Below are 27,804 nucleotides of genomic sequence, written 5' to 3'. Positions count from 1 at the left end.
CGGTCCAGCAGCCAGGGGGTTAAACTGGGACCGAGCGCAGTGAAGCTGCATCAAGTGACACAGACAGACAGGAAAAAACCGGAAATGGTCCAAGGTTGTCATAAAAATAAAAATGTAACATATGTAATACAACCACAACTACTACTATTATTGTCATAATAATAATAATAATAACAATAATAATAATAACAAATCCGATGACATTGCTGATTTGTATGGAGGGCGAAACATGTATAAAAAATATATATACACTGGAATAATAATGATACTGCACGTAATGCTTTTATTTTGACACTTCAATGCCATTGACGCTTCCTGTCACCGTCTCTGACTTGACTGCGCATGTCTGAGCTGCGGCATGAATAGCAGCCTTCAGCGTAGTATCGCTGCTGCTGCTGCTGCTGGATCCTCCGGGGGACAGAGAGCGACCGCCGCCGTCAGATAAAGCACCTTTCCGGCTCTCATTTATTCCCTCTCGCGTTATCTGGAGGGGAGGGTCCTCCTGAAAACAAGGGACTTACAGACGGAGGGAGAGGGGGGGGGGTGACATGCCCTTCACTGCTTGGCGCAGTCAGTGCGCTGATCTCCGTCAGACGCGGACGAGGTAAAGACCGGAATGGTGCGTTTGAATTCTCATTTCTAACGCCGAGGCCCGGTTTGTCATCCGTTATCTGGATTATTTTTCCGTTGTGGGGGCTGGAGGATTAACGACATTACATGCCCGATCTGAGAGCCGGAGCGCCGGGGGAAATGCAGCACAGCGGGTGTTTGGCTGCAGGTGGATGGCCAACCTGACGGTCCCTGCCCGCCCGCTTCCCGTTCTACCGTTCAGCCGGTCTGGCGTCACCCGGAGCTCTTACGACAAAACTGAAAACAGAGATCGGCGAATAAACCCCGAGTCATGCTTCCAGGGGTCGGCGTGTTCGGCACCAGCCTGACCGCCAGGGTGATCATCCCGCTGCTGAAGAACGAGGGCTTCGCCGTCAAGGCGCTGTGGGGCCGGACGCAGGAGGAGGCGGAGGAGCTGGCCAAGGAGATGAACGTGCCGTTCTACACCAACCGGATCGACGACGTGCTGCTGCACCAGGACGTGGATCTGGTCTGCATCAACCTGCCGCCGCCTCTGACGCGGCAGATCGCGGTCAAAACGCTGGGTGAGTGCTGCTGCTGCTGGGCGGGCTGGATGCTGCGGCTCCCCCGGTGTGGTGGTGGTGGGGGTGGGGGTGGTGGGGGTTCATTGTCCTGCAGTGGAGCAGACGTTAAGTCCAGTGAGGTAGGAGTTCAGTCGATAGGTGGGGCTGCTGGGGATGAGCGGCGTCACACGTGTCAGTCTGCAGCTGACCTCTCGGCTGACCTACATGAGGCCGCAGTGCTCTTGAGCAAGGCCCTGCAGGTGTAGCAGGAGCTTCCTCATTCCCTCCACGGAGCACAGGCTTTAAAGAATGTGACCTTCGCTGGCAGGATGCAGTGATAGAGGCCTGATTGTCTTCAGGAGACCAGCCCCACATGCAGGATGAATGTTTGGGACTCCTTTGGTCAAACTGGACTTAACCCGTGTTTGTGAAAGTGACCGACACAGAGGAGGCCTGAATGCAGAAAAAAAAGAAAAGAGAGACGCACAAAGAGAGGTTGTTCTAGTTTAAATCTGGAGCAGTGCGGCTTATTTTGGAGCTGCTGTGAAAGAATGGAGGCGAGGACCAGTGAGCTGCACTCCACACAGGCTTTATTTACAACACCGTTTGGCAGCAGAGCTCAGCTGGCAGGAGAGCTCTAGGTCAGGATTGTGACCGGAGAACAAACGGGACCACAGATGCTGAGCGCGTGTGAACCGGATCATATCTGGAGACGCGTACCGGATCTAAGCTACCAAACAGTTTGCAGTTAGACTCCATGTAGTGATGATCAACATTCAGGATTCAGCTCAGAATGTATTGATTCATGTTTATGAAACTTCCCAGAGCCCAACAAAATCAAGCACTGCAGTTGGTGTGGAGCTTTCGATCAAAACACATGGTCATCATCGCCGCACAACGTGACTACTGGGCAAACTCGTGTGAACCAGAAATGGATTAGCAGCCGCAGCATCTGCAGAGCAAGGGCTGAAAAATCGGAGTAGTAGAAGTGAACGATCCCGTCCCACTGGTACCCTCCTTTAGACAGACAGCCTGGTGTTATTCCGTCACAGACTGAACTATGGTGGACACTCTTGCTGGATGTACTGCACAGCTCAGTGTTGTTATAAAGTGTCCTCCCTTATGTTTGGGGCTGTAACGGATCAGTCAGTGTGGTTCTCATCAGCAGTGCAGCTGTGACCGTAGAGGTGATGCTCCTCTTGTCAATTACCCTCACGTCAGCCGTCACACTCACTGGGGGGGTGCGGAGCAACCTGACAGCAACAGCATTATTACCGTCTGTCAGCGTGTGAGGGACGGAGATGTGTGTGATTGTCACGGGTCCTCATCGGACTTGTTTGACGCGTGATGATCATCACGTCGAGTTAGATTTTCAGAGGCCACATGTGCATGGTTGGATTGGCTGTGTTTTCCCTTTTGGAAACACATTGTCCCGTTTGAAAAGAAGGTGTCCTTAAAGTAGCCTGAGACTCCCAGTGGGAGCGTGTAGCTTCTGCCTCCCAGCGTGGAGATAAGGGCCTCTGGGGCTCCATTCATCCTCACACTGCTGCTACTGTTTGCTCGTTGGCTTCAGTCGACTCTGTGGAGTGGCAACGTAGAGCTAACAAGAGGCCCGGAGTACAGCAGACAGTGTTTGTTCATAGCATGACCACACTAATGTCAATATATCCCGCACGCGCACGCTAAAGCGGCGGCTACGCTAACACGTGCACGTGCAACCGCACACGGGGAAGGAAGTCCGGCTGTGTGAAAGTTGCACAACCCGGCTGATCCTGAGCCAGAAGCCCCGATCGACTCAACCTGCACATCGCTCTCCTGCACAGTGACCATTTCTTCCTCTCTCCCCCCCCCCCCCGCTGAACCCGCCCTCAGCCAGCCGAGTCTGGGTCCGGTCCTGTTTGAGGTCCTGTTGGATGATAAAACATGAAACGGCAAATTCCGGTTCAACCTGGTTTCCATTATCAGTCCAAGAGAGTTCAGTTTAGGTCCAGCAAGTTCTTGGGGCGATAGTGACTTTAAAGTATCTATTGTTGTCAGTATTGATATATGTTAACATATTATATTTTGCACCAATAAAATCACGTGGGGTTGTAACTAACCATTATTTTCAAGATGGATTATTCAGTTTTTTTTCTTATTGCGTCTATAAAATGTCCAAAATAAGTGAAAAATGCTCATCAGAGAGTCATTGAACCCAAGTTAATATCTTAAATGGCTTGTGTTGTCTGACTGACAGCCATAAAAACTCAAAGATATTTCATTTCCGGTGATGTAAACCCAGAGAACGGCGGCACATCCTCACCTTGTAGAAGCTTGAAGCGGAGAACGTTTGGCGTCGTTGCTCGATGAAGGAACTTCTCGATTAATCGACGTATCGTCTGAGCGGCGTAGAGATGCGTGAGTTGATGAGAACTGAAGAAACAGCCAGGGCACGTGGAAAGATTGTGAGGTTGTCCGATCGTGTCGCCATCCAAAACATGCAGTATATAGTATTTTCTTCAGATACATAAACCAGTATAATGTGAAAGAAATGCATCGTCAGGAGGCCGAAGACGGGGCTGAACTGTTGGTGTTTTGGAGAACGAAGTTCCGTATTTTCTACCTTTTTGAAGCGACACTAACAAAGTAGTCCCAAAGCTCTCAGTCACGGTGGAGTGAAGCCATTCTACAGAGAGTAGACAGGTGGTGGTAATGTTGTTGAGTATATGAGCGCTCACCTGAAATGACCGCTCCAATGATGACGTCACTGTATTGCGTCACCGCGACGCAGAGGAAGCGGTACCCAGTCAGAGAGAGCAGAGGTGACAGCGCAGCTCACACTTCCTCCTCTGTCGGGGTGTGAGCCACGCCGATCTGCCCGTGGCCTTCTTGTTGCTAACCTCGAGTTGATAAGTGTGATCAGAGGAATGTGAGCGTGTGATACTTTGTGTCTTAACTTGTCTCGTAGCTCGTGTTGATTTGAAGCAGAAGGGTTCGGCTGAATAAACCTAAAATCATGACGTAATCAAATTAAAGGGAGGTGTGAACAGAGTGAAAGGGTGGGACAGAAGTGGAAAAACCCTGCAACAAGTCAACGACGCGCTCCACATGTCGCTCAGGTTTTACCAGAGCCGGCTCGTCCCCCCAGCCCAGCAACCCAGTCGGTCTTGTTGAGCCGCATTCCACCCCCCCCCCCACACCCCCCTTTCTCTTTCTTACTACTGCGGCATTCCTGAGGCGTCTGATGTCATGTGATGATGTTGGGAAGGAAACCTCACACTGTCTGCTCACACACACACACACACACACTCACTCACACACACACACACACACACACACACACACACACACACACACACTCAATTCTGCGTGAAACTCGTGAGCCTGAAGGATTGAAGTGTGATTTATTTTTTTTAAACCAGAGGAGATTGAAGCTTCATTTCATTTGAAGACATTATCATTTCCAGCATCCTGCAGCGTTCAGACTTCTGTGTCTCAGCCTAACAGAAGGTGCATTTTAGTGTGGCTCTTAAATGTTTTCACAGCTGGAGTTTCTTCTTGGCATTAAAGCTTTTAGAATATGAAACATCAGAAGACCGGTGCCCCAGTTTCTCATCTCATAGGTTTACAGTATTATACGTTTTTTAGGCTTCAATCAAATGGCTGTGAAAAGGTTCTCTGGTGTCACTGTATGAGCATTAACCCAAAGTATCCAGCTTTATTGATACAGTAAGTGGACAAGAGTCAATGGACAATATACTTGAGAATAAATAAATCATAACTCAAGATCCAAGCTTCTTTGCAGAGCTTTCGACCACACCGTATGGTCTTCCTCGGCGGACAGAGTTTGCTTTGTTGTCGTAGAATTGTAATTTTCATCACGTTCGTCACAGAGAAAGCTCGTCCGCTCAACTCCATCTGTTGAGGAAGACCATGGGATGTGTCTGAAAGCTCTGGAAAAAGCTAGTAAGTTGACCTTTTAGTCATTTTTTATGCCAAAATACTAAAGAATATGGTATTTAGCTCCAAAACAGAACAGAACAGAACATTGTTCCAAATGATTTCACCTAAAGCATTGTCACGTATGTTGTAGGGCTGTAACTAATGATTATTTATAGATTAATCTATAATAATGTTTTCTCAATCGATTAAACATTTGATTTATAAAATGTTGGTATAGAGTGATTGATGACCTCTGTCCATGGCTTTCCATCACGTAGCCCCCGCTGTGTGTGTGTGTGTGTGTGTGTGTGTGTGTGTGTGTGTGTGTGTGTGTGTGTGTGTGTGTGTGTGTGTGTGTGTGTGTGTGTGTGTGTGTGACGATGCTGAGAGGGAACCTGAGAGCTGAACTGAAACGTTACACGATGGTGAGTTTCAGGTGCTCCCTCCGTCCTCCTTTGTGCAGTTTTGTTTCGACGGCGGGGGGGGGGGGGGGGAGTGGGGGGAGAGGAGAGAGACCTGGAGAGCTTCACAGAGATGAGCAACAGGCGTGGTAGCTTATCTTTTTATGGCAGTTGACTGCGGCTTCATGACTCTTGTGTAAAATCCCCTTCATGGCTCGGTTCCATAAATTTATCAGGTTTGCGAAATGGAACAAATTCTGTCATAACGTGAAGTGAAAACGTCACAGAAACCACGAGGGAATGGAAATAGGTCAGGCAGGACTACTGAAAAGGAAACATAAGCAATAAGCAATGAGTCAACATCTTATCTGGACCACAAGGCCTGCTTGACCCTCTTTAACGTACAACCAGAATGAAGATGAGCTCTCTCTCATATCAGTGATAGAAGCCATCAGCTATCAGGTGTGTGTGCCGAGCTGCCGACTGGACCAGACCCTGCTCTCCAAGAACAGCATCTAATGCTCCCATGATATGATGAATTACAGCAGATGAGCAGTCTGATTACTTACCCATCCTCCGCTGCGTCACAGATGTTCCACCCGAACCCTTAAAGCTGCACTAACCGATCATTTGATGATGAGGGTCAAAAGACCTCTGATGAGTCTCCCACCTCCTCAGACTAGCTCACTGTCTTTAAATGAGGCTGTGACACCCTGTGTTTTAACTCCACCCTAATGAGCACCTCCTGTGATGTCACATGTTCACTTAAGGTGGGCCATACTTGGCGCTCAAGACCTGCTGAATATATATAAACCTATAAAGGTGCAATCAGTGGAGCCACAATTAGCTGCAAGTGTATCAGCTGGGTTTTTGTGTCGGCCCGTTAGCCGTTAGCTGTTAGCTGTTAGCCAAACACGCCATCCAGATCAGTAAAAGTGAGCACCCTTGAGTGCAGAGTGGCATCTATTGGTCGGAGAAACGCATCAGCTGTGGCGTTACTAGCGGCCCCTACCAGCTGGGGGGCCGGTTAAGAGGACTGAGTGAGGACTCAGCAGTCAATCAATAGCAGCATCAAACAGGCAATGAAAGGTGTTTTTAAGAGAGCGTGAGTCACTGCAACCACAAAAGGGTCCTTGAGCATGCAGCCATAAATGAGCACCCAAAACATTATTCAGTTTGGAGTCGCAGTATGCGAGATTAGCCGTGGACAGACGCAGAGATGCGCAGCCGACCTCATTATCTCCCGGTGGGTTCAAAAACAAGCTAGTCTGGGTGAGAGTAAAGTGCACGAGTCATTTTTTTGTATTCACATGGATTGCATGGTAGCGGTGGTGAGGAGCTCTCGGACACCTGCTCTGAAGGGCCAGCCAAAGGCAAAGAGCTATTTATAACCTGACGGCAAAGGGCAGCGGGCGTCATCATAAATACATGTTCCCACCACCGATGCTCTTACGCAACTGCACTTCCGACCGGTGATGAGCTCTTTGGCAACCCGCTCGGCTTTTTTTTAAAGGGCTAGGAGACCCAAAACGTAGAGACGGTGTGATGATAGTCACGGAGGAGCCCGTTCTACTGCAGCCATGTGTGGGATCGGCGCCTAAGCCGCTCAGATATTCTGGTTTTCATGCAGCATGCGAGATTAGGAAGGAAACTGCGAGGCTATCTATGTCTGTTTAACATTTGGAAAAGTAATTGTTTATCAACCACAGACTATTTTCCAAAATCTCCCCAGGTACATTTACAAACAGCCTTAAAAACACCAACTATGATTAAAGTACAATTCATCCAACATATTGTAACCTGGCTGGAGAAAGACTTTCCAGACCAGACGGAACGGCTGCGTTTCCTCCAGTGTGACTTCCCTCGTATTCATCAGTCTGATGGATTAGGGGTCTCGGGGGCCGGAGCTGTGTTTCGGAGCGGGTTTGGAGTCGAATCAACAACGGCTCCAGACGGAGTCCGCTGAGAGAATGCCACAGATACAGAAGTACGACGCTGCCATTCCCAGGCCTCCTCTCTCAGCGTCGCCGCCTGTTGTTTTTTCATCCCCACCAGTTTCCCACTATAGGTCACGTTCACGTTCTCCCGGGCGCCCCATTAGTATGCTAATGACGTGTATGTGTGTGTGTGTGTGTGTGTGTGTGTGTGTGTGTGTGTGTGTGTGTGTGTGTGTGTGTGTGTGTGTGTGTGTGTGTGTGTGTGAGAATGAAAGACGAAGGGACGACGAGGAGAAGTGAGGAAGAAAAGCGCAGAGAAAGCCGCTCTTCCTGTGAAATTGCCTTTGTGTGTCGGATGAATGCTGGATGGGGGAGGCTCCGTCAGCCCGCCGCCACGCTGCGCTGACAAGTGAGCATTCCTGGAGAAAACCAGGGAACGTGGAAGACCTCCCCATTCCCCCGCTCCCTGCAGATAGATGCTTTTTCTCTCCTGAACGGACCCATGAGGATCTGCTGCGTGCTCGTGAACTTCGGGGTGCAGGTTTTGGATGACGGACCACATTGTGTTGTTAAATCCAGAGGGGCGAGAGAGAGAGGGCCAGCTTTTGATATGGAATCAGAAGGATGGGATTGAAGGCAGGCTTTCAGTAATGAATAATTCAGCATTATGAGACTGGAGGCTTAATGAGGATTTCTCTATTATTACATCTGAACAGAGGAAAAAACAGCTTTGTGTTCTTGGGTAAATCTGTAAGATGTGGAGGGATTTTGTCTTTATTTTGTCTCCTTTATTTACACAGTGAACAGTAGAGAAGTGACAGGAAATGAAGGTGAGAGAGAGAGAGAGAGAGAGAGAGAGAGAGAGAGAGAGAGAGAGAGAGAGAGAGGATGAGGTGCAGCAGAGGTCTAAGGAACAGCGTTCTCACTAAAGATATTCAATCATCTGGTGGTGTGTGACGCTGATGTGCTCATTTTATTCCCGTGTGTCACTGTGAGAGAAAACAGCAGCTGGGAGATCTCACAAAGTCCAGTTGGTTTTCTTTTGCCTTCCTAGTGTGACTCTGTGACCAGCAATTATCAACACTTTATCTGTATATGTTATGGAAGAAGTATTGTTCTAGTATAATAATGAATACTACTTTGTTGTAGTTGTTGTTTTGGTCAACCTCTGCCCTGCATCAGTGTTGCTGTCATATCTTGTTATGACACGCAGCTAAAGTAACTCATAGGCTCACTGCTCTCCCGCCTTAAAATACTTCACTGATGAGACTGTGAAAACACACCCTGTGTGTGTGTGTGTGTGTGTGTGTGTGTGTGTGTGTGTGTGTGTGTGTGTGTGTGGCTGACTGAGCTAACTGCAGCGTGCCAAAACAAAGATACCTGTGTAATTCCGCGGCGCTGTTGGGAAATCCCTTGTGAAATTCCTCCGTCTTGCACAAACCTCCTCTTCAGCATCCTCCTGATCATTTTTCCACAAAGTGTTACTGACCGTGTCATCAACTTCATCCGGCCCTTTAATTCCTGTCCTCAGCTCATCCTGTGTATTCCCCAGGTGAAGCCCGCTCCGTTGTAGGCGCGCTCAGATGTCCTCTCTGTGCCGGTGTTCGGGAACAGGCCCGTCTGTGTTTCTTAATTGGCCATCTGGGACAGGAGGACAAGCGGCAGCTGCAGATCTGAGAGCTGATCCACTGGCCTTGTTCTCCTCTGTTACCACAGCGTGTTTAGGCCTTATTCTTTGTCCTATGGTGTGAAACAGTTAACGTGGCATTCATTGTTTTAAACTGCAGGTATACCGTTTTTTACATCTGCAACAGGAAGTGATATTTTGGTATCTTCACCGCAGCGTGTCTCGCTTCCTGTTTTGCGTGCTGTAGGCGGAAGCAGTGTGCTTGTGTGACACCGAGGAGTCTTCTCAATCACTTCCTGCCAACGACACCCAGAAACACAATGCTTCACCGTCACCGCTGTCTTTCTCTCCGCGCTCACGTGGAATACAGTCTGCCGTCCGGGTCAGAGATGGAGGGACGGGAAGATGGACTGAGCAGTGAACACCCGTCTCTCCTCTGTGTCTCTCCACTGTGTCTCTCCTCTGTGTCTCTCCACTGTGTCTCTCCACTGTGTCTAAAATATCATCCTGGTTTCGGGTTTATGTCACCGAATGCCTCATTTCCATTCTTCCTATTTATTTTTTTGGAGACCCAGCTTGATACAACGTGTGACTCAGTCATACTGTAGCATAAACTGGCAGGTTTATAACACCAGCAGGTGCATCTCCCAGTAGAAGAGAACGATGCTGAAGTCTCGCTAAAGAAGGTCCAGATGCATGAAGCGGCCACCTGAGTTCAGTATTAGACCCGTGTCCGTGATGCGTGCTGTAAACTAATGAGAGCAGCAGAGCGGTGAAATAAACAGTGAAACAAGAGCAAAGCAATGAGCTGGAGGGCTGACAGAGCCAGGCCTCCAGACTGTGTGCTACGCTAGGCTAACCACATCCTGACTCCAGCTCCATACTGACTTCAGAGACATGCAATGGATGTCAGCTGGGAAAAATCTAATGTTTCCTAAAATGTTGAACTACTCTGTTTAAGGTGCTAAATACGCAATTGAGAGCATATCTACTGCCTCAACATGCTAACACACAGCTAACACAGCTAACGCTCCTAACAAGGGCAGCAGTGCTGACAGTTAACCTTGAGGACATTAACGTCGCGGGTCAGGACGGCGGTATGACCGTACATTACTCCTCTTTATCTTTACATAGCAAAGAGTTTCCTGCTTCAAAGATAAACAGTGTGGAGGTGCCGTATGAACTGACCTCAGTTCATACGGCAGGGAGCCGTGTGATAATGAGCGGTCAGATTAGATCAACATGGAGACATGCAAATAGGGGATTTTGCATAAAGTTGAACTGTACTCAGCTATTCAAATCCAACGCTAGTGGATTTCTCAGAATGAAGCAGATCAGACTGCACCTCACAATCTTGTTGTTTTGTTTGTTTGCTGCGCAGTCGTCGCACAAGCGCTTTGCCGTTGTTCACCTTGTTTGTCTCACACCCCAGAAGAATCATCGTACGGCGTCCTCGTCTCCGTCTGCTGGCCAAACTGAGTTAGATCCTCCAAAGCGGCCTGGAGACCAGAAACCAAAACAGAGGGTATTAAAGGCGGTACTTCAACTCGTCCGCCGTCTCAAAAGGGCAGGACTGTGTCAATGGGTCATCTCGTTGACTTATGTAACATCGTTGTTGCTCTCGGTCTCATGTTGGTGATTCAGAGCCTCGGACTGCCGGCCCTTCAGACTGTCATGCGTCATGTCTCAGTGGTCACATTGTAATTGAGCGGCGTTCCCAGCTAAAATTGTTTATAGAGACAGGAAACGCTGCTTCCCCTTTGCTATGATGTGATATGATGAGGAGCCGCCTGCACCACATCTTTGTAAGTTCAAACCCAATTTACACCTCACTGTGAAGCATTTTAAAAACTACTTTAGATCTCTAACCCTAAATCTCAATGACAACCATCCAGATTCAACCAAGCATCAGTGAGCTCTCTCTCTGTCTGTCTCTCTGTCTCTCTGTCTCTCTCTGTCTCTCTCTCTCTCTCTCTCTCTGTCTCTCTCTCTGTCTCTCTCTCTGTCTCTCTCTCTCTGTCTCTCTCTCTGTCTCTCTGTCTCTCTCTCTCTCTCTCTCTCTCTGTCTCTCTCTCTGTCTCTCTCTGTCTCTCTGTCTCTCTCTCTGTCTCTCTCTCTCTCTGTCTCTCTCTCTGTCTCTCTCTCTCTCTCTCTGTCTCTCTGTCTCTCTCTCCCTCTCTGTCTCTCTCTGTCTCTCTCTCTGTCTCTCTCTCCCTCTCTGTCTCTCTCTCTGTCTCTCTGTCTCTCTCTCTCTCTCTCTGTCTCTCTGTCTCTCTGTCTCTCTCTCCCTCTCTGTCTCTCTCTGTCTCTCTCTCTCTGTCTCTCTCTCCCTCTCTGTCTCTCTCTCTGTCTCTGTCTCTCTCTCTCTGTCTCTCTCTCTGTCTCTCTCTCTGTCTCTCTCTCTCTGTCTGTCTGTCTGTCTCTCTCTCTCTCTCTCTCTGTCGCTCACTCTCTCGCTCACTCTCTCTCTCTCTCTTCTCCTCCTTTCTTCTTAGCTAATTAAAAATGGAAGTTCATCAGTCACCGTCCCTCTCCAGTGAGGCCCACAGCTGTTTCAGGACGAGCGTCCTCGCCCCGCGGTGAATGCGATTCAGTGAAGACGTCTCTGTCCGTCAGTTTGCGCCTCAGGACATTAATGGTTATTAACGACGCTCGCTGTCTTCTATAACAATGTCAGCTGGTGTTTTTTCTCCCTGGCTCATGTCTGGAGGATCATCCCTAAATCAAAAAGGTGGAATTCCTCTGTCAGCACATAGTACGGAGATAATGAGCTTAAGAGGCACCTGAGCAGTGATCACGTGCAGTGAGTCATGTGCTGCTTACAAGAGCGGTGTGTAGATGTGTGTCAGTGCTCACAGCTGTGTGTGTGTGTGTGTGTGTGTGTGTGTGTGTGTGTGTGTGTGTGTGTGTGTGTGTGTGTGTGTGTATAGAAATGCATTACCTTTAAGTGGCCAGTAACTATTAGCTCTCTGCTGCTCATTAGCATTTAGAGCCTCCTTCATTCATTCCCCTCATGCAGCCTCGTCTGACACAAAGATGCCCTTCATGTCCTGACAGAAGCCACCAGAAGAGAGCTCACCTTGTGTTGGTCAAAGCCGGACGTTTCCCGTTGAGATCAACTGAAACAGCCCCCTCTCTTCTAGATTCAGATCCATAGAGAATAAGGGAGAAGGTGATGGAATGTGTACGTTTTGAGAGATTGAGACCATAAACTCATGTTTACAATGTTTACTGAGGGAATAAATCAAGAGAGAAGTAGAGTCATTTTAGACTAGACTTCTATACAACCAGAGGAGTCGCCCCCTGATGGACACTAGAGAGAATGCAAGTTTAAGACACGTAAGACACGTACACCTGAGGTTCCCACCTGGCACACAGCCTTGGGAGAGACCTCAAATATAAAGACGAGACAAATGAGACAAGAATTAGCTCGACAGCGCACCCCGCAGTCCCTCTGCCTCACTCTTTGCCTCTTGTTAGCTCGTTAGCTCTGGAGACGGACCTTCAGTTAGCGGCTGTAGCAACTCAAACTCAGCGCCTGGGGGTCAAAGCGGCTGGTGGATCCAGCAAAATTTCCTGTTGCTAACTTTTTGAGTTGCTACCGCCGCTAACTGAAGGTCTGTCTCCAGAGCTGACCGCTCCCGTCAAAGCAGTCGAAGAGGGAGGCAAAGGGGCCGTGCGGCCAAACTCTGTCCCCGGAACATTAGGAGCCGTCACGGCACCGTTTCCATGGGACAAAGAATCACTTACCTGTATATTATTGATGAGCAGTCTCAGTGGGTGTTGTTCACTGCAGCTTTCCTCAGAAGTGTGAGCAGTCCTGTGGTGAATCGCTCACACACTCCAAGGCTCCATCAATTCACCCCCTCCTCGAAGCCGCTATGATGCTCTGACATTTATTCTGCAGTACTAATTAATGAATTGGGACACGCAGGGGTCATTTTAACAAGCTGAACTGCTCTTTGAAGCACCTTAATTTGGCAATTACAGGAACAAAAAAACTGTTTCTGGTCCATCTTCCTGCTCGACCTATACCTGACAAAGACAAATAACGGCTGCTCTAACAGTAAAATGCAAATGGACCAGGGAGGGTCTGAGACGAGTCTCTGTGTGGAGGCAGACAGCTCTGTCTGTGGCAGCCATGTTTTATTCGTCATAAGAGCTGCTAGGGGAAGCGTGCTGATTAGGATGCTGTGTGTGTGTGTGTGTGTGTGTGTGTGTGTGTGTGTGTGTGTGCGTGTGCGCGAGAATGTGTGTGTGTGTGTGTGTGTGTGTGTGTGTGTGTGTGTGTGTGTGTGTGTGTGTGTGTGTGTGTGTGTGAGAGAGAGTGTGCCGGAGTGATTAGAAAGGAGGGGTAGCAGTTCAGCTCAGCAGTTAATTAGACCCTGGAGGACCATAGGGTCACACACTGATCACACACACACACACACACACACACACACACACACTTTTTCCTTTGCGCAAGTGTGTGTTTAAAGAGCGGCAGCACGTCAGTTTTTAGGATTAGCTTCCGATGTGGAAGCGGATGTATTAGTCTCCATTTTGCACATCAGAGCGCTCGATGCAGCACGTCAAATGCTAGAACTGTTCGGCGGTGATGTCCCGGCCTCGATGACGACTGTTCAGAGGACACTGAACGTTTATTTGTGCAGGAAACCTGCTGTATCCAGATCTCACACCGCTAGAAGTAAGAGAGGTCTTTTGTTATTTGGGTGAACTGCCTCCTTGCTTATTAAAGCCTTATTAGCATAACATGAGTTTATAGCCCCTGCTGCAGCTGTTACTAATGTTAGGAGGGTCAGTGGCTGTTTGCAGTGTTGATAGAAGTTGATACTGAATTATCTACGGTTTGTGGAGAACGGGTGTTTTTGACAGCTCCTCCAGCCTCAGATCAGATAACTGTTCCTTGCCTCCTGTTGTCTGTGCTGACGTGGTGCACAGCCATCTTCATTAGCATGTGCTGTAAGTGCACGCATTAGGAACCACGCGGCCCGGAAGCCGCTCCCTCGCTGACTATTCATCTCCATAGTAGCCGGCGAGCCGGTCTGGTTCAGCGGGGTTAATGGCAGCACTTTAACACATTTAGGAATGCTGAACTCCTTGCAAATCAAGGGCACCAGCTGAAGGGGAAAGCCGGCTGAGTGACACTAATGCTTTGTCATCATCCTTAGCTCTGCTGTGCGCTAATGGACCTGAAGCTGCAACGCAGACAATACAGACTCCAAACACAGTCTGCAGTTGTTCTTATCATCAGTGTGTTAGGTGTGGTAAGACTTGAGACTGTATTGTGTGATCACTAGATTACTAGATGCAGAGCTCTGAAGGAGAGCTATTTAAAGACAATCACTCTTCTGAAGAACGATGCGATTGGGATTTGAATTGCAGTATTTTCTATAAAGTTCATGATCAGCCGGTATTCATAGTCTACATTAGTTTTAAGGCACGGCTTCTTCACTGCCCCAAAGTCCGGAGGTCCACTTTCAGAGCTTTTGTAGTATAGTGACCCGTCGCTAGCTTAATCACCTCCATCTTTTATGGAGAGAAATACACTTTGTTTGTACACATATATATATATATATATATATATATATATATATATATATATATATATATATATATATATATATATATATATATATATATATATATATATATATATATATATATATATATATATATATTGTGTGGTGTCTCTTTGTGAACAAAACATCTTTGGCTTAGCACAAATAGTACAAGAGACAAACTTCTCTTGCGATATCTTAAAACACTTTATTATTAATTAATTATGCGAGTTAGAATCACAACCTTTGAAAATGTCCCTCTTTCAAATTGCAAAGTAGATATAAAAACAATCATCGAGCGCTGAACGGTTTGTATTATGTGACTTTGTTTGACTTAAACAGCCCCTTCAATGCTTTAACACAGTCTTATATCAAAGTGACAACACAATAGGCAATGGTCCAACTGAAAGTCCTCCGCGTTGACTGACTGTCCCTCATGACAGCAGAGGGCCGTGCCTCTTCACCGTGTTCATCCATCACCGCCGTCAAGGTCTCTATATACATGCTAATTTCAGACTGGGAACGCATGCCAGTCGCACAATGGCGGCCAAATTAGTCGTCAGGAAGCTTGTTTCTCTGTTTTACATCCTGCGACTGAGCCGTACGCTGACGACAATGTATAGTGCTCCATGTCTGTTCCACCCCCTCCCCCTCCTCGTAATTGCTTTAAGCTAAATTTAATTTGGGATAATCAGCAGAAAGACGAGCCTGGCTTGTTTCTCTAACTGTGCTGAAGCCAGTGTATACTCAGCTCGCCATAACATACCATACAGGTAGTGATATAAGTGTGTGTGTGTGTGTGTGTGTGTGTGTGTGTGTGATGTTCAGAGCTGTTCCACCTCCACAGGCCTAATAGACAAAGCTAATTACTTTTGCAGTGCTTCGGTGGTGGAGGATGCTTTGTGATCTTTCAAGCCCACTCGCTTCCCTTTGTCCGACCTCGGCGCTGCCACACACAGTACCATACACGTGTGTAGTCATGCACACATTTCAGCATTCACACCCACACACACACACACACACACACACACACACACACACGCTCTCACATATACACTAGAGAGCTACAGACTGTTTATTCTAAGCAGGCACACAGTTGAGTGACCCACTGTAATAGATGTTGGCAAATGTGTCAGCCAACACAAATGAACACGTCCAGCGTTTACTGAGCAACATTAGCGTTCATTTGGTGATGTAGAATGTGTCTCTTAAGCTGCTAACTGAGTCTGTCTGCAACCTTTTCATCCACTATTGATGTGAAAATATCGATCCGAGCACCTTTAAAGAACATTTGTTTTAAGATCCAGTGTGTAGGATTTAGAAGGCTCTATGAATATTCATAACTATGTTTTTATTCGTGTATAATCAGTGCTTTAAATCTACAGAGGGAGCAGGTCCTCTTCAGCCATGTTGCACCATGTTTCTGCAGTAACCCAGAAGGGACAAACCAAACACTGGAGAGGGCCTTTCACGTTTTTAAATGGACCTGAAGGCCACCGTAGTTCCCAAACTCCAAAAGGCTTTCATTTGTAATATAAAAACACAGCAGACATCATGCAAACATTTACATCTAAGAAGCTGGAACCAGAAAGCGTTTGATGTATTCTATAGCAAGAAATGACTTCAATAATGAAATCATTGAGAAAACTATCATTGATTCATTTTCTGTAGATCAGCTAATTAATCAACTAGATATTCAGCTCCTAATTCAACAATAGTACCTTCTGATACTTAAGAATTTAAAGTGTGTAATATAACATTTATTTACAATCTACACTTGAAATGACAAGTTCAATTTAAACCTTTGGTGTTTCATTTTCACCTGTTTGCTTAAGATTTTATTAAACTATTCTTTATGAACCAAAACACTAGCAACGAGGAAGATCTTTGGTAGGAAATAATGAGAATAAATATAAAGCAACATTTAAATCATACCCTCTAAACTAAAAAGGAAATCTGGTTTAAATTGACTGTGAGTTTAATAAATTAGACTAACTACTAGAGTCTGTAGGCTCAATAACATCCCTGATTGTACCTAAACAAAACATGATACTGTTTAATACTGCACTGATGTGTTGCCAGTGTCTCAGAGATTGAAATCATTTTCATCAGCTTGTAGGAATGTAGTAAAACTCCTCCCGGACTCGTCTCCCGGCACAGCGCTGCCGACCGGTTCCCCTCGCTTGTCTATTTCTGGCATCTTGAGGCACAGGGCCCTTTGTGTCCACTGTCACTGTTCTTAATCCACCTGTTGTTTTCCTCTGTGGTGATTTCAGGCTGTTGACTGTTCAAGATGGACTTCCCTTCATTTTGTCACGGGAAACACATTGTCTCGTGTGCAGCTGTGAACATTTGTGTTTAACAGAAAGTGACAGGTGTTTGTGTATCAATTCTTATTTGATTGAACTTTTTTTTTTTGGCCATCAGAAAACGGTCAGAAATATGTTGAGTGCGCCGTACCACAGTTGTCGTGGCATGTTTCCATTCTTCCATGATAGAATGTAACAATAAACAATAAGCAATTACAGGCTAGACGAGTCGGCCCTGCTGTCAGGAACAAATATGTCCGCCTCGCCCTCACTTAAACTCAACCTGACCTTCCTGCACCGCCGCCCGCCACTTCCAGCCTTTCCTTCCTCAGCATTACAGATCAGTTGAGGTGTGAGCGCAGAGAGACAGATCTCAGGCAACGCTCTGCCACACTAAGCCCCGTCCTGCTCACTTGTGAGGCTGTGTGGAACGCGCTGGAGCCAGGTGGTGTGTGTGTGTGTGTGTGTGTGTGTGTGTGTGTGTGTGTGTGTGTGTGTGTGTGTGTGTGTGTGTGTGTGTGTGTGTGTGTGTGTGTGTGTGTGTGTGTGTGTGTGTGGCAGCGAGCCGAGAGGAGCGCTGGACTGGACGAGTCGGCCTCCGTTCATGATGATGCAGCTGTGCTCTCTCTCTCTCTCTCTCTCTCTCTCTCTCTCTCTCTCTCTCTCTCTCTCTCTCTCTCTCTCTCTCTCTCTCTCGGCCGTTATTTGTCTCTGGGTCTCCCATGTCTCTGGTCCTTTTATCATAAAGAGTCCTAACCTGTCCTCCCTGTCTCAGCAAGTTAGGCGCCCCGTCACAACCCTGCCGTCTCCACGTCCCGCTGTCATCAGTCCTGTAAACCATTCAGCACATTTCCTGCACAGTCTGACCTAGTTGCACCATAATTACAGGCAGCTAATCGTTAATGTGCAATAGCTGATAATTAATGCCGAAATGCTGCACGCGGCACATTTTAATGAAGATCCAGTGAGTCATCTGTTCTCTCCAATTAGTCTCACTTTAGTGAAATTAAGGAATTGATATTTGCTTTTCAGTAGCTGATCGTGAGCGTAATATGCGCTCGTAAAGATCCTCCCGTAGTCGTGAGAGATGAACCCGTCTCTGAGAGAACAGGGCCCCGCTGGTGGTGACAGTATACGGCCGTGTTAACCGCTTGCTCTTGGATTTGTTTGAGGAGTTTCAGGCCTCGGGTCGTTCAGACGGCAGGATGTGGTTTCAGTCTGTGAGGTTAGCTGATCCTCCCTGACGGGACATCGGTAGCCTGCACATGGAAGGCACCTGAGGGCGAACAGGCAGCCACCGTGCTCTGCTGCTGGACGGGGCAAACAGGGGAACTGTGGTCGAGCAGCCGTTCAGCAAAACATGTCTGTGATGTCCTTTATGCTATACACGCCTGCACACAATACTCCAGCTTCAATAAGTCAGAGTGACCTTATTTCTGGCTTTCACTACCAAACTAGGCTAAACTCTAAGAATCCATTTTACTTTGTAACCTATAGGTTTGCTGTGATATATATATATATATATATATATATATATATATATATATATATATATATATATATAGGATTGCTGCTGTCTCTCTCACTGTCACTCTGTCTTTAAACCCTCTTGGTTAGATATGTCCTGCACATGAATTATTGATGTTGAGGGACTGAGCTGCTGCGCTGGAGGCTTTTTTTCTGCTCCATTACTGCCCTCACACTGGGCCAACAGCTTTACCGGTGGAGCTCCACTTGGCCCCGGCTATCACAGGGTTACTGTATTTCACCAACCCCGGCCCAAAAGTGTCTGAGGGGCTGATCGCACGGAGACGTGTCGCTGCAGGCGCTTCAGCAGGGTTCACGTGCTCAGTCTCTAGTTTACAGTCTTCTTCAATACAGCATGATGTTCATTTAGTACATTATGCTCCATTTAGAGTCAAACAGACCATAAAGCAGGGGATGATTTAGGGGCGGGCCTCTTGTGTCACTTCTTCTTGCAAAAACCCCCAAAAAAACAAGATGGCGACGGACAAAACAACAACAGTGTGACAAATAAAAACCAAGATGGCGACTGCCAAAAGGCCAAACTTGAGGCTTCAAAACCGTCCACTTCTTGCGTTTAGTCCAATGTTACGTTCCCAACCGTGTGCTCAGGTGCATCCATAGTCTATCGGACACATGCACACACACACACACACACGAGGCCGAGTGGCTCCGATGACTCAACAGGATGACCCGTGTAAGCCAGCCTCGACCCTCCGGAGCGCCGTACGTGAGGAGCGGAAGGTCATTGTTGATCTGAAGAGGAGCTGTTTTTATCCGTGCAAAGGTCGCGCTGTGCACTCGTGAGCTGGTCTGACACTGTTTGGAAAGCCTTGAATTGGCTTTAGTGCGCTACAGCTTTGTGTGCCTGCCTGAAACTTGATTGTGTTTTGGCCAAATCATGAAGAGAATTGCTGTGGGAGAGCGAAATCCGCCCTTAGGCATTTCAGGAGCTAGCCAAGCTATTGTTCTGTTAAGACGTTCGGCTCAAGCAGTCAAGAGCATTTAGCATTTACCCAGAAGGGCCTTACCCGGGACAATGCATCTTTCCAGTGTCTGTGCTGTTTGTGGGGTGGGTTAGCGTTAGCTGCGTGGCTTTGTGTGTCTGCAGGGGTTGGGTGGCGGGTGGGGGCTGCCACGGCGCTCCTCAGAACTGGGTCAGAGGGATTAATTTCCTGGCCTGGTCGATTCAAGCTAACGGTAGATTAGCATGGGAAGTTTCACTTCCAACACAGCCCCTCCGCCCACTACCCTCAGCCAGGACTGGAAGTGAAGCGGCATGTTGCTTTTCACACTCCGGGCGCTCGAGGAATGTGTGTGTAGTGATGCTCCTATACCGTGTGTGTGTGTGTGTGTGTGTGTGTGTGTGTGTGTGTGTGTGTGTGTGTGTGTGTGTGCATATGCTTTCTGTCTGACTCCCTGCTGACCGTGTGTCAGTTGGAGGTTTGGTTGTGCGCTTCAACCGTACATTTGACAAACCAACCCATTAGTGTCCATCCTAGAAACCTTCTGTCTCATGAAGCCAAAGCAAACAGCCACTACGACCACCAGGGTCCTCACCAACCGTTAATGCACGTTTTTCAGTTTTACTACAGAAGAACCGTCAATGTGAGGACTAAGATGCTGACAAATGCATGTCTGGTTAACTTCCCCTAGCAGCACGTAGCCGCTCTCCTAAGCTTATCAACGGGAAGCATTCAGACTGTCTGCAGTGGACAGGCTCAAACAGGGCGAGGTAAATGTTAGCTCATGTTACCCTCTTGTTGATAATGCTGTATATTAATATGTCAGATTGCTGACTTCAATACTCTTCTCTACTTGTGCAGGTTCCTGTTCCGTGAATGTCACTTGTGGTCCTCATAGACTCATACAGTTGTTGTTTGGAGAAAGGCTGTAATATTAACCAACATATTTGCAAATTGCACATTATACCTTTAATATGAAGGTTCTTAGAACAGACATTGGGAAATGTTGATGGGCATTTTTCTGTAAATGTCTGTAAATCTATTTCCACTCCAGTAAAAAGTCATTATAGTACAAAGTGAATGTTTCTGTCTGTCTCTCCTCACATTACTGCAGCGTCCTGTTCTCTCCGTTGTGTTTGGGTGTTGCTGGCACCGGTGGACCTTTTAATGTGCTGGAAGTGATTTTAATTAGGTTTCATACAGCGCCTACAGGCTCTTTATCTCCTCTCTTCTCAATCTCCTATGCACCTGCCGGGCTCGTCTTTTTTTTTTTTTATCAACCTTCCTGTAATACCAGCGAAGCCTGTCTAAAGCTCTCCAAGCGGTGCACCACGCACCACATAGCTATGACTGCAACATCTTCCATGCCTGCAACATTAAACCGCTTTCTTTCTGCGTTCAGGGGTCCTCGCAAGATAAAGCTAATTTTAGCAACATCAATAAGGAGTCTCCCTAATATTTTGCTAATGATAATAATGTTGACTACATACAGTACATATATGTTGTGTCTTTTTGCAAGTTTTCCTCTTTGTCATTACGTTCCCATGACTCAGGGGAGGAAGCCCAGGAAGTTTGGGAATTCTTTCTGGGAGTTGCCACATTTTGCTGCTCTGCATTGTTTCGTGAGGGAACGTTTTAATGCTCAAGAGGATATTATGGCTGACTACATTACTTCTCTCTCTCCTCCACTCTTGTCCCCTACCTCCTCATTCATCCCAACATTGACAGAAGAGATGAAAACTGTCAATGAACAATGAAATTCCTCAGCAAATCAGAACAGCTCACATGGCTCATTCCCAACCGTCTCTCCTCTCTTTGAAAAGGTATCGGAAAGAACGTAATCTGCGACCGGACAGCGACGCCTCTGGATGCCTTCCGAATGATGTCAGCGGCCCAGTACTACCCCAAGTTGCTGAGCATTATGGGAAATGTGTTACGTTTCTTGCCGGCCTTTGTTCGAATGAAGGAGCTGTTGGAGGAGGGGTACATCGGGGAGCTTCTGGTCTGCGAGGCGCAGGTATGACTAAATCTATGACTGTTTTTCAATGTGATACTCTCTCTTGAGGTCTGTTTGAGTAAAAGCAGCGCCCACAGAACTTGCAAGATATCGGTGTCTGCTCAAAGTCACTATTGCACTGTGGGTACTTTCTGACACAAGATGTGACCTCAGATACTTCTGCTGTCCTAATCGCATTCAAGTGAACAGAAGATCTAATATAGTTTTAAATGTTTGCCCTCAAGGTCCACAGCGGTAGTCTCCTGGGGAAGAAATACAACTGGAGCTGCGATGACCTGATGGGAGGCGGCGGTCTGCATTCGGTGGGCAGTTACATCATCGACTTGCTTACGTTTCTGACTGGTCAGCGTGCAGCAAAAGTCCACGGCTTCCTCAAGACCTTCGTCAAGCAAACGGATCACATCCGGGGCATCCGTCAGATCACCAGTGACGACTTCTGCACGTTCCAGATGGCTCTGGAGGGGGGCGCCTGCTGCACCGTCACGCTCAACTTCAACATGCCCGGGGAGTTTCGGCAGGAGGTGATCGTTGTGGGGACGGTCGGAAGGTTAACGGTCACGGGGACCGACCTGTACGGACAGAAGATCTGCGGAGGCGGAGAAAGCGGTGGAGGTCCTGAACTCCTGCTCAAAGACACGACGCCTCTTGAGAAGGCCTCGTTACCGGAGAAGGCCTTCAGTGACATTCCGTCCCCGTATCTTACCGGAACGATCCGCATGATCCAGGCTGTTCGGCAGGCCTTTCAGGACCAGGACGACAGGCGGACGTGGGACGGGAGGCCTCTGACCATGGCCGCTACCTTTGAGGATTGTCTTTACGCTCTTTGCGTGGTGGATACCATCAAGAAGTCCAACCAGTGTGGAGAGTGGCAGAACATTGTGGTGATGACAGAGGAACCCGAGATCAGCCCGGCCTATTTGATCAGCGAGGCCATGCGGCGGAGTAGGATGTCACTCTACTGTTAGCATCCGGAACCCTTTGAGATGGCTGGACGCCTACCTTAACTGTAGGTGGCCTTGGGGTTGTTGGAACTTTTCAAACATTCAGCTTCCAGGCTCAGCTCTCAAATTTAGCACCCGTTCAATCTCTACTGCTGCTGTTACAGACAAAGAGGTCACTCCACTCTGATACCGAGAGTTATGGTTTCCTGAGCAGTAGAGGAAACGCAATGTGATCAATAATCTAACCTTTATTTATAAGCCTTTCCTTTTTTTTGCTTTTAAAAGAAGACTTGAGTCCTTCCAAGGAGATACACTTGTAATTAAAACTGATTCATACGACCGAAAGATGCAGTTCTACAGCGGAGGCAGATCAGGGAGTGAGATTAATGGTACTGTGTTCTGCTTGACCATAAGGGCCTCTCATTTCTGCTTCTCTTCTACTACGACTGGGTCTGGAAGACAACTCCGTACACTGTGGGTCCAAACGAGGACGGCCAAGGAAGAACTGTAGTCCTCTCAGTTGAAACTGTGCTGCCGTATTGTTGCTGTAGTCTGAAGTACTTGCTAGTTTTACCAAGTGAATGTCTTAAAAAGAAAAAAGATCTGCCCTGTATGCTTCCTCTGTGTGTCTGTGTGTGTGTGTGTGTGTGTGTGTGTGTGTGTGTGTGTGTGTGTGTGTGTGTGTGTGTGTGTGTGTGTGTGTGTGTGTGTGTGTGTGTGTGTGTGTGTGAGTAAAGAAATCAATAGTTTGGCTGGTGGGGTTTTCTGAGGGGGTTACCCTCCGGTTCACGTATGCAATATATCCAGGCTGGAGTCGGCAGCAGCAACACCTTTGTCTTCCAGCCTGGAGTTAAGGGTTGAAACACACTCTGGTGTGCCTTTATGCAGTAACAGTAGCCTGTGCATCAGTGTGCGAGTCCTGTATGAGTGGCTAGTGCAGTGATGCTTTGGTGTTCTTCTTATTTATTTAGTGCGTTTTCTATTGTCATGAAGCACGGCCGTGATCTCTGCGGTGTGTGCATACCTGCACTGAGCCGTAAGTGTGGCTATTAATACAGTCTTGCACTAAGTTGCGAGTAAATGCAGAGCAGTGTGAGGGTTTAATCTTGATATTGCAATGCAATGGGTTCACACTTGCATCAAGCCGCCGCGACTTGGCATATAGCATGCTTTTATGAGCTTCTTTAACATGCACAGTGGAATGCAGGTATGTCGGTATGCTTCACATACAAGTTCAGTTTGGACCCACACCTACAGTACGGCTGCAAACTTTGCATTTCTTCAAGTGTCCGTTTTAGGTGTTGAAGGTTAAGGCTGGTGTTGTTCTACGTTCCTATGAACGTGTCTGTGGAACTGGGCCCCAAGCCCTTTGAGTCATATTGAAGATGTAAATCTTTGAAGCTTCCAGTCCTTGATTATGACACATTTAGTGCTCGAGTGAGAAATGATAGAATATCACCACCCTTATCTTTTAAGACAGCATTCAATTAGAAGACCCTAGAATTAGTAAAGAGAGCTGTGAAGAAGACACGAGCGTCGCAGTTTTTAAAATCGCAATTGTGATTCCAATTGTGATTTTTACCATGCATGCAGAAATCCCAGCTGACTGTCACAGTGTTTGGATGGGTTTTGGCTGTGTTTTCTCCCGGTCACTCACAGGAGCATGCTCAGATACAGTGTGACTTCAGGTTTAGTGTCGCTCTGTGCAGCTGAGAGAACAGCACCGACCTACAAGCCAAAAGATTGATTTTCTTTTTTAACGCATCTCTGTTCCCCCCGTGTGCTTTCAAACTCTTAAACTGTGCTGAAATACTATCTTGTGTAACGACTACTGAAAATGTACATATGAAAACATGATGAAACAATACGCGTTTGTCTAAAGGAATAAACAAGTACTGTATGTATTTTATTTGTAAAAACCAAGGAACGTATTTATTCTTTGCTGTACTTTCTGTTGAAGTTGTGTTGTTCTTGCGGACTGACCTGCAGTGTTTGGGAGACTGACTGCAGACTGAGGCCTTGGAGCGTTCATCTTCTCGTCCCCATCTGTGAATTATTAACTCTTCTCCTAACACCGGTGTGAAAAGCTTCACGTCTGCTCGTAGGATGCATCGTAAACACTCGGCTAACAAAGCTCTGAGTCCAACACTGATAAGCTATCACTCTTTAAGATAACTCAAGTTACAGGATTGACCCTGTGTACCGAGCGCCTTATCAAATCTGCATATAGACACACCCCCCCCCCCCTTGTTTGATAACACTTTAAAAATACTCATGATTCTGGAATTCCCTTTTCTTGTTTAATCGTTTGTTTTCTTCTCCCGCTGTTGTTTTTTGATAAGCGTCACGATCACGCTAAATATTTTTGATTGAGGCCTGAATTTATGTCATGAGTTCAACTTGATGGAAGGTCAAAGGTTACTGAGCCGAGAGAATCGAGCCAGGATCCGAATCACGTTTCCTACATTTGATCGTTGGCCTGTAAACATGCTTTATGACTGATGATTTATGGCTCTGTGCTGTTGACTCTGTCTGATGTAAATCATCTCCCCACTGGTTGTTCGACAGACCCGTGTGGAGAACCTAAGGTGAGCGTCTGACATTGGCCCCCGAGCCCTGAGAATGGTTTAGTCCACCGGTCTAATACCATGTCACACCGTTAAGATTTACACGGTCACACACAAAGAAATTGTAATCGCTAATCGTTTGTTTCCACTTGCTTCACCACTAAGATCCATTTTCTGCCACGGCTATTAATATTTATTATCGTTTCAGAAAGAGCTCATTTTTGTAGTCCAATCAGCTGGGTTAAACAAGCAGTTCAATGTTAAGATTTAGGGAAATTAACTCTGTAATTAGGTTAAATATCAAATATTTGTGCTCATATTTCTTCTCCTTTATCTTCTAATCCGTCGTCTGTGTTTTTGGCCCACTTTGTTTGCAGCGTTTCATTACTCAGGCCCCTACAGATCCTCTCACAATAGACCCAGTATGTCTAAACCAACATGGGTCTCAAGATTAAATTAACTACATTTGAGTCTCCTGGGGGAAGGGGGGGGGGCAAAGATGTTTCAGACGCAACAGTGACTCACAGCATCAGCTTTGGATTCACTCTCAGTTTGTGTAGCTGGAGGTTTATCCGTCTCCACACAGACCCGTCCTCCTCCTCCTCCTCCTCCTCCTCCTCCTCCTCCTCCTCCATGGAGATGCAGTGAAACAGCTCAGCAGACTCATCCTCAGCAGCCTCCCCGGGTGTTGTGGTGAAATGTGTCAGCAACATCTGCTTCAAGAACCAGAGGGCTTTTTTTCATTTCAGCAGCAAAATAATAGCAGAATACTTCATCTCCCCTTCCTTCGGTGACAGTGATAGCGATGCTGACTGATAGCGATGCAATACTTCTCACATCACCACCTTACTGCTCATAACCGGCTACTGCTTATTGTTGACGTCTATGCATGGCTCCACATATTCGAGCTGCAACATCTGGGTTCTGAAACACTGAACATTCAATGAGTGGTGTTTAAATATGCTGGTACAGAGAAAATGTTTACTTGATTGTTTTCTTTTAAATGTTGAAAATTGTTTGATGCTTATTAAAAAGTTGCTCCGTGTCAAAGCTCCCGTCCAGACGTCTAATTGATGTTGATGTCGCGCTGTACGGTCCAGCTGCTGCTGGCTGCTAGAAGGTGAACCGGCTTCAGACGATGGAGGCCGCTATGACTCGCTTGTTCTGGCTTTCGAAAGCATTCGCAAACTGTTCAGGAGGCTTTCCCTTACTGGGGGGGAGGGGCTGAAAAACAACCTCAAAGAGGGGCTTCTTCTGCCCTTGGAGACCGTTACTTAGCAACCGGATGCCACGTTGTGGAAACTAGGTCCTCTCTCTCTCTTTCTCTCTCTTTTCCTTCCCTCACACAGTAACACACTGCCCTCACCTCCTCTGTGTGTCAGCACTCTGCCCCTCCCCCCTCCTCCCTCCTCGTCCTCTGACTGACTGGTCAAAGGGTTTCACAGTCAGTGATGAGAGACGATGACGCGTTGTGATCTGCTGTTCATTGATCTGTCTTCTTCACGGGGTAACCCTCAAGATCAGTTTCTCCTTTTTTTACCCCCCCCCTCTCCCTCTTTTATATCTAGTGCGAGTCAGGTGGAAGCTCCCCTATGCTTCCTCAGACCTTCCCTCTCCTCCTCTCCTCCTCTCCTCTTTAAGTACTTTAGTACCAGGCCCCCCTTTAATAGAAGCTAATGAGATGGAGGTAGTGAAAGCCTTTCCTCAGCTGGTTTAGACTGCTGCTCTGTCTTGATGTACCCTTAAGAGAAACAAATATCCATCTAGATGCTGTATTGTGACTATATCCAATATTTATTGTCATGTCTGTATATTGTGGACGCATGGACCTCTGTACATACTGTACTTTGAGCTCTCAAACACATACTCATGGGTTTTAATCTACAGAATGCATACTTCCCGTAGGAATGGTTTGTATCTTCTATGTTTTTAGGAGGTCGTCCCGTGTCTCAGAGATAGGAAGCCCCTCTGAGTTGTGCTGTGAAGTGTGATGATGTACTTCTGGTCAATGACCCGTCCCCGCCCTCTTTCTCTCTTTCTCTCTTTCTCTCTTTCCATTGACTGTGTGACTCCTGCCTCAGTGTTTCACCGTCTCATCTCCCTGCACCAGGGCTCGCCATTGATTGTGTGTGTGTGTGTGTGTGTGTGTGTGTGTGTGTGTGTGTGTGTGTGTGTGTGTGTGTGTGTGTGTGTGTGTGTGTGTGTGTGTGCGCGACATGGTTTACAGCTTCAGCACTTGTCTAATGCTGCAGTTTCTATGGAATAAAACAAAATGTACATCCATAATGACTCTCATTTGATTTTCTTATTTAATGTATTTTGGGTGCATGGATGTCACAGCTGAACCCATTGAAGGGGAGACGCTGCAGGAGAACAGGGTGAACATTTAACTTCTACATATCGCCATGAAACTCCCTCAGTGGATTATTTCTATTAAGACAATCAGTTTTATATATATTATAGGTGAAGGTTTTTACTGAGGGAATTCTGGATACCTATTTGCATCCCTCCATCAATCAAAAATTACTGTCAGCAATCATTTAAAAACGTATATATTTTGGGGGAGTAAAATGTATAAATCAGGATATGAATTATAAATGAGCTCTGTAGAAACCCTCAGAGTATAGAGAGGAATGAAACGGTAACGTTTGGTGTAAGAGGAGATTTCTGGATCAAAAACTCATTTTGAAGATATGTTTTGTAAAATGACAGACATTTTAAAGACACTACAGGTGAATAAGGTAAAACAATTTAGTAACTGTTGTCAGCATGAAGCTCCCCTAGTTAATTACTTACATTAAGACAATTATTCATTATAAGTTTTCTTCAATGTTATGTTTAATTATGCTAATGACACATTATCTAATGGTAACTGTTGGTGAATGTAGGAGAAATCTACAG

General features: G+C 46.8%; 1 protein-coding gene across 1 annotated transcript; it reads left to right on the top strand.

Annotated features, from left to right (window-relative positions):
- The first annotated feature begins 350 nt into the window (after positions 1-350).
- Positions 351-27,182, top strand: gfod1 (glucose-fructose oxidoreductase domain containing 1). Its single transcript, XM_068709565.1, has 3 exons — positions 351-1,154; positions 21,202-21,395; positions 21,620-27,182. Exons 1-3 carry the CDS (start codon positions 902-904, stop codon positions 22,358-22,360), a joined length of 1,188 nt encoding a protein of 395 aa, XP_068565666.1. The 5' UTR covers positions 351-901; the 3' UTR covers positions 22,361-27,182.
- Positions 27,183-27,804: the final 622 nt, after the last annotated feature.

Source organism: Cebidichthys violaceus, unplaced genomic scaffold (genome assembly GCF_023349555.1).
Source record: "Cebidichthys violaceus isolate CVI_PGR_0920_01 unplaced genomic scaffold, fCebVio1.0.p SCAF_15, whole genome shotgun sequence".
NCBI classification, from domain to species: domain Eukaryota; kingdom Metazoa; phylum Chordata; class Actinopteri; order Perciformes; family Stichaeidae; genus Cebidichthys; species Cebidichthys violaceus.
Note: the sequence above shows the minus strand (reverse complement) of the source record. Positions and strands in the feature narration are given on the sequence as shown.

Excerpts from the sequence above, each read along its gene's own strand:
- gfod1 (XM_068709565.1), top strand. The coding sequence starts at position 902 with ATGCTTCCAGGGGTCGGCGTGTTCGGCACCAGCCTGACCGCCAGGGTG. Across the intron at positions 1,155-21,201 it reads GATCGCGGTCAAAACGCTGG|GTATCGGAAAGAACGTAATC; the intron begins GTGAGTGCTGCT and ends CTCTTTGAAAAG. Across the intron at positions 21,396-21,619 it reads TTCTGGTCTGCGAGGCGCAG|GTCCACAGCGGTAGTCTCCT; the intron begins GTATGACTAAAT and ends TTTGCCCTCAAG.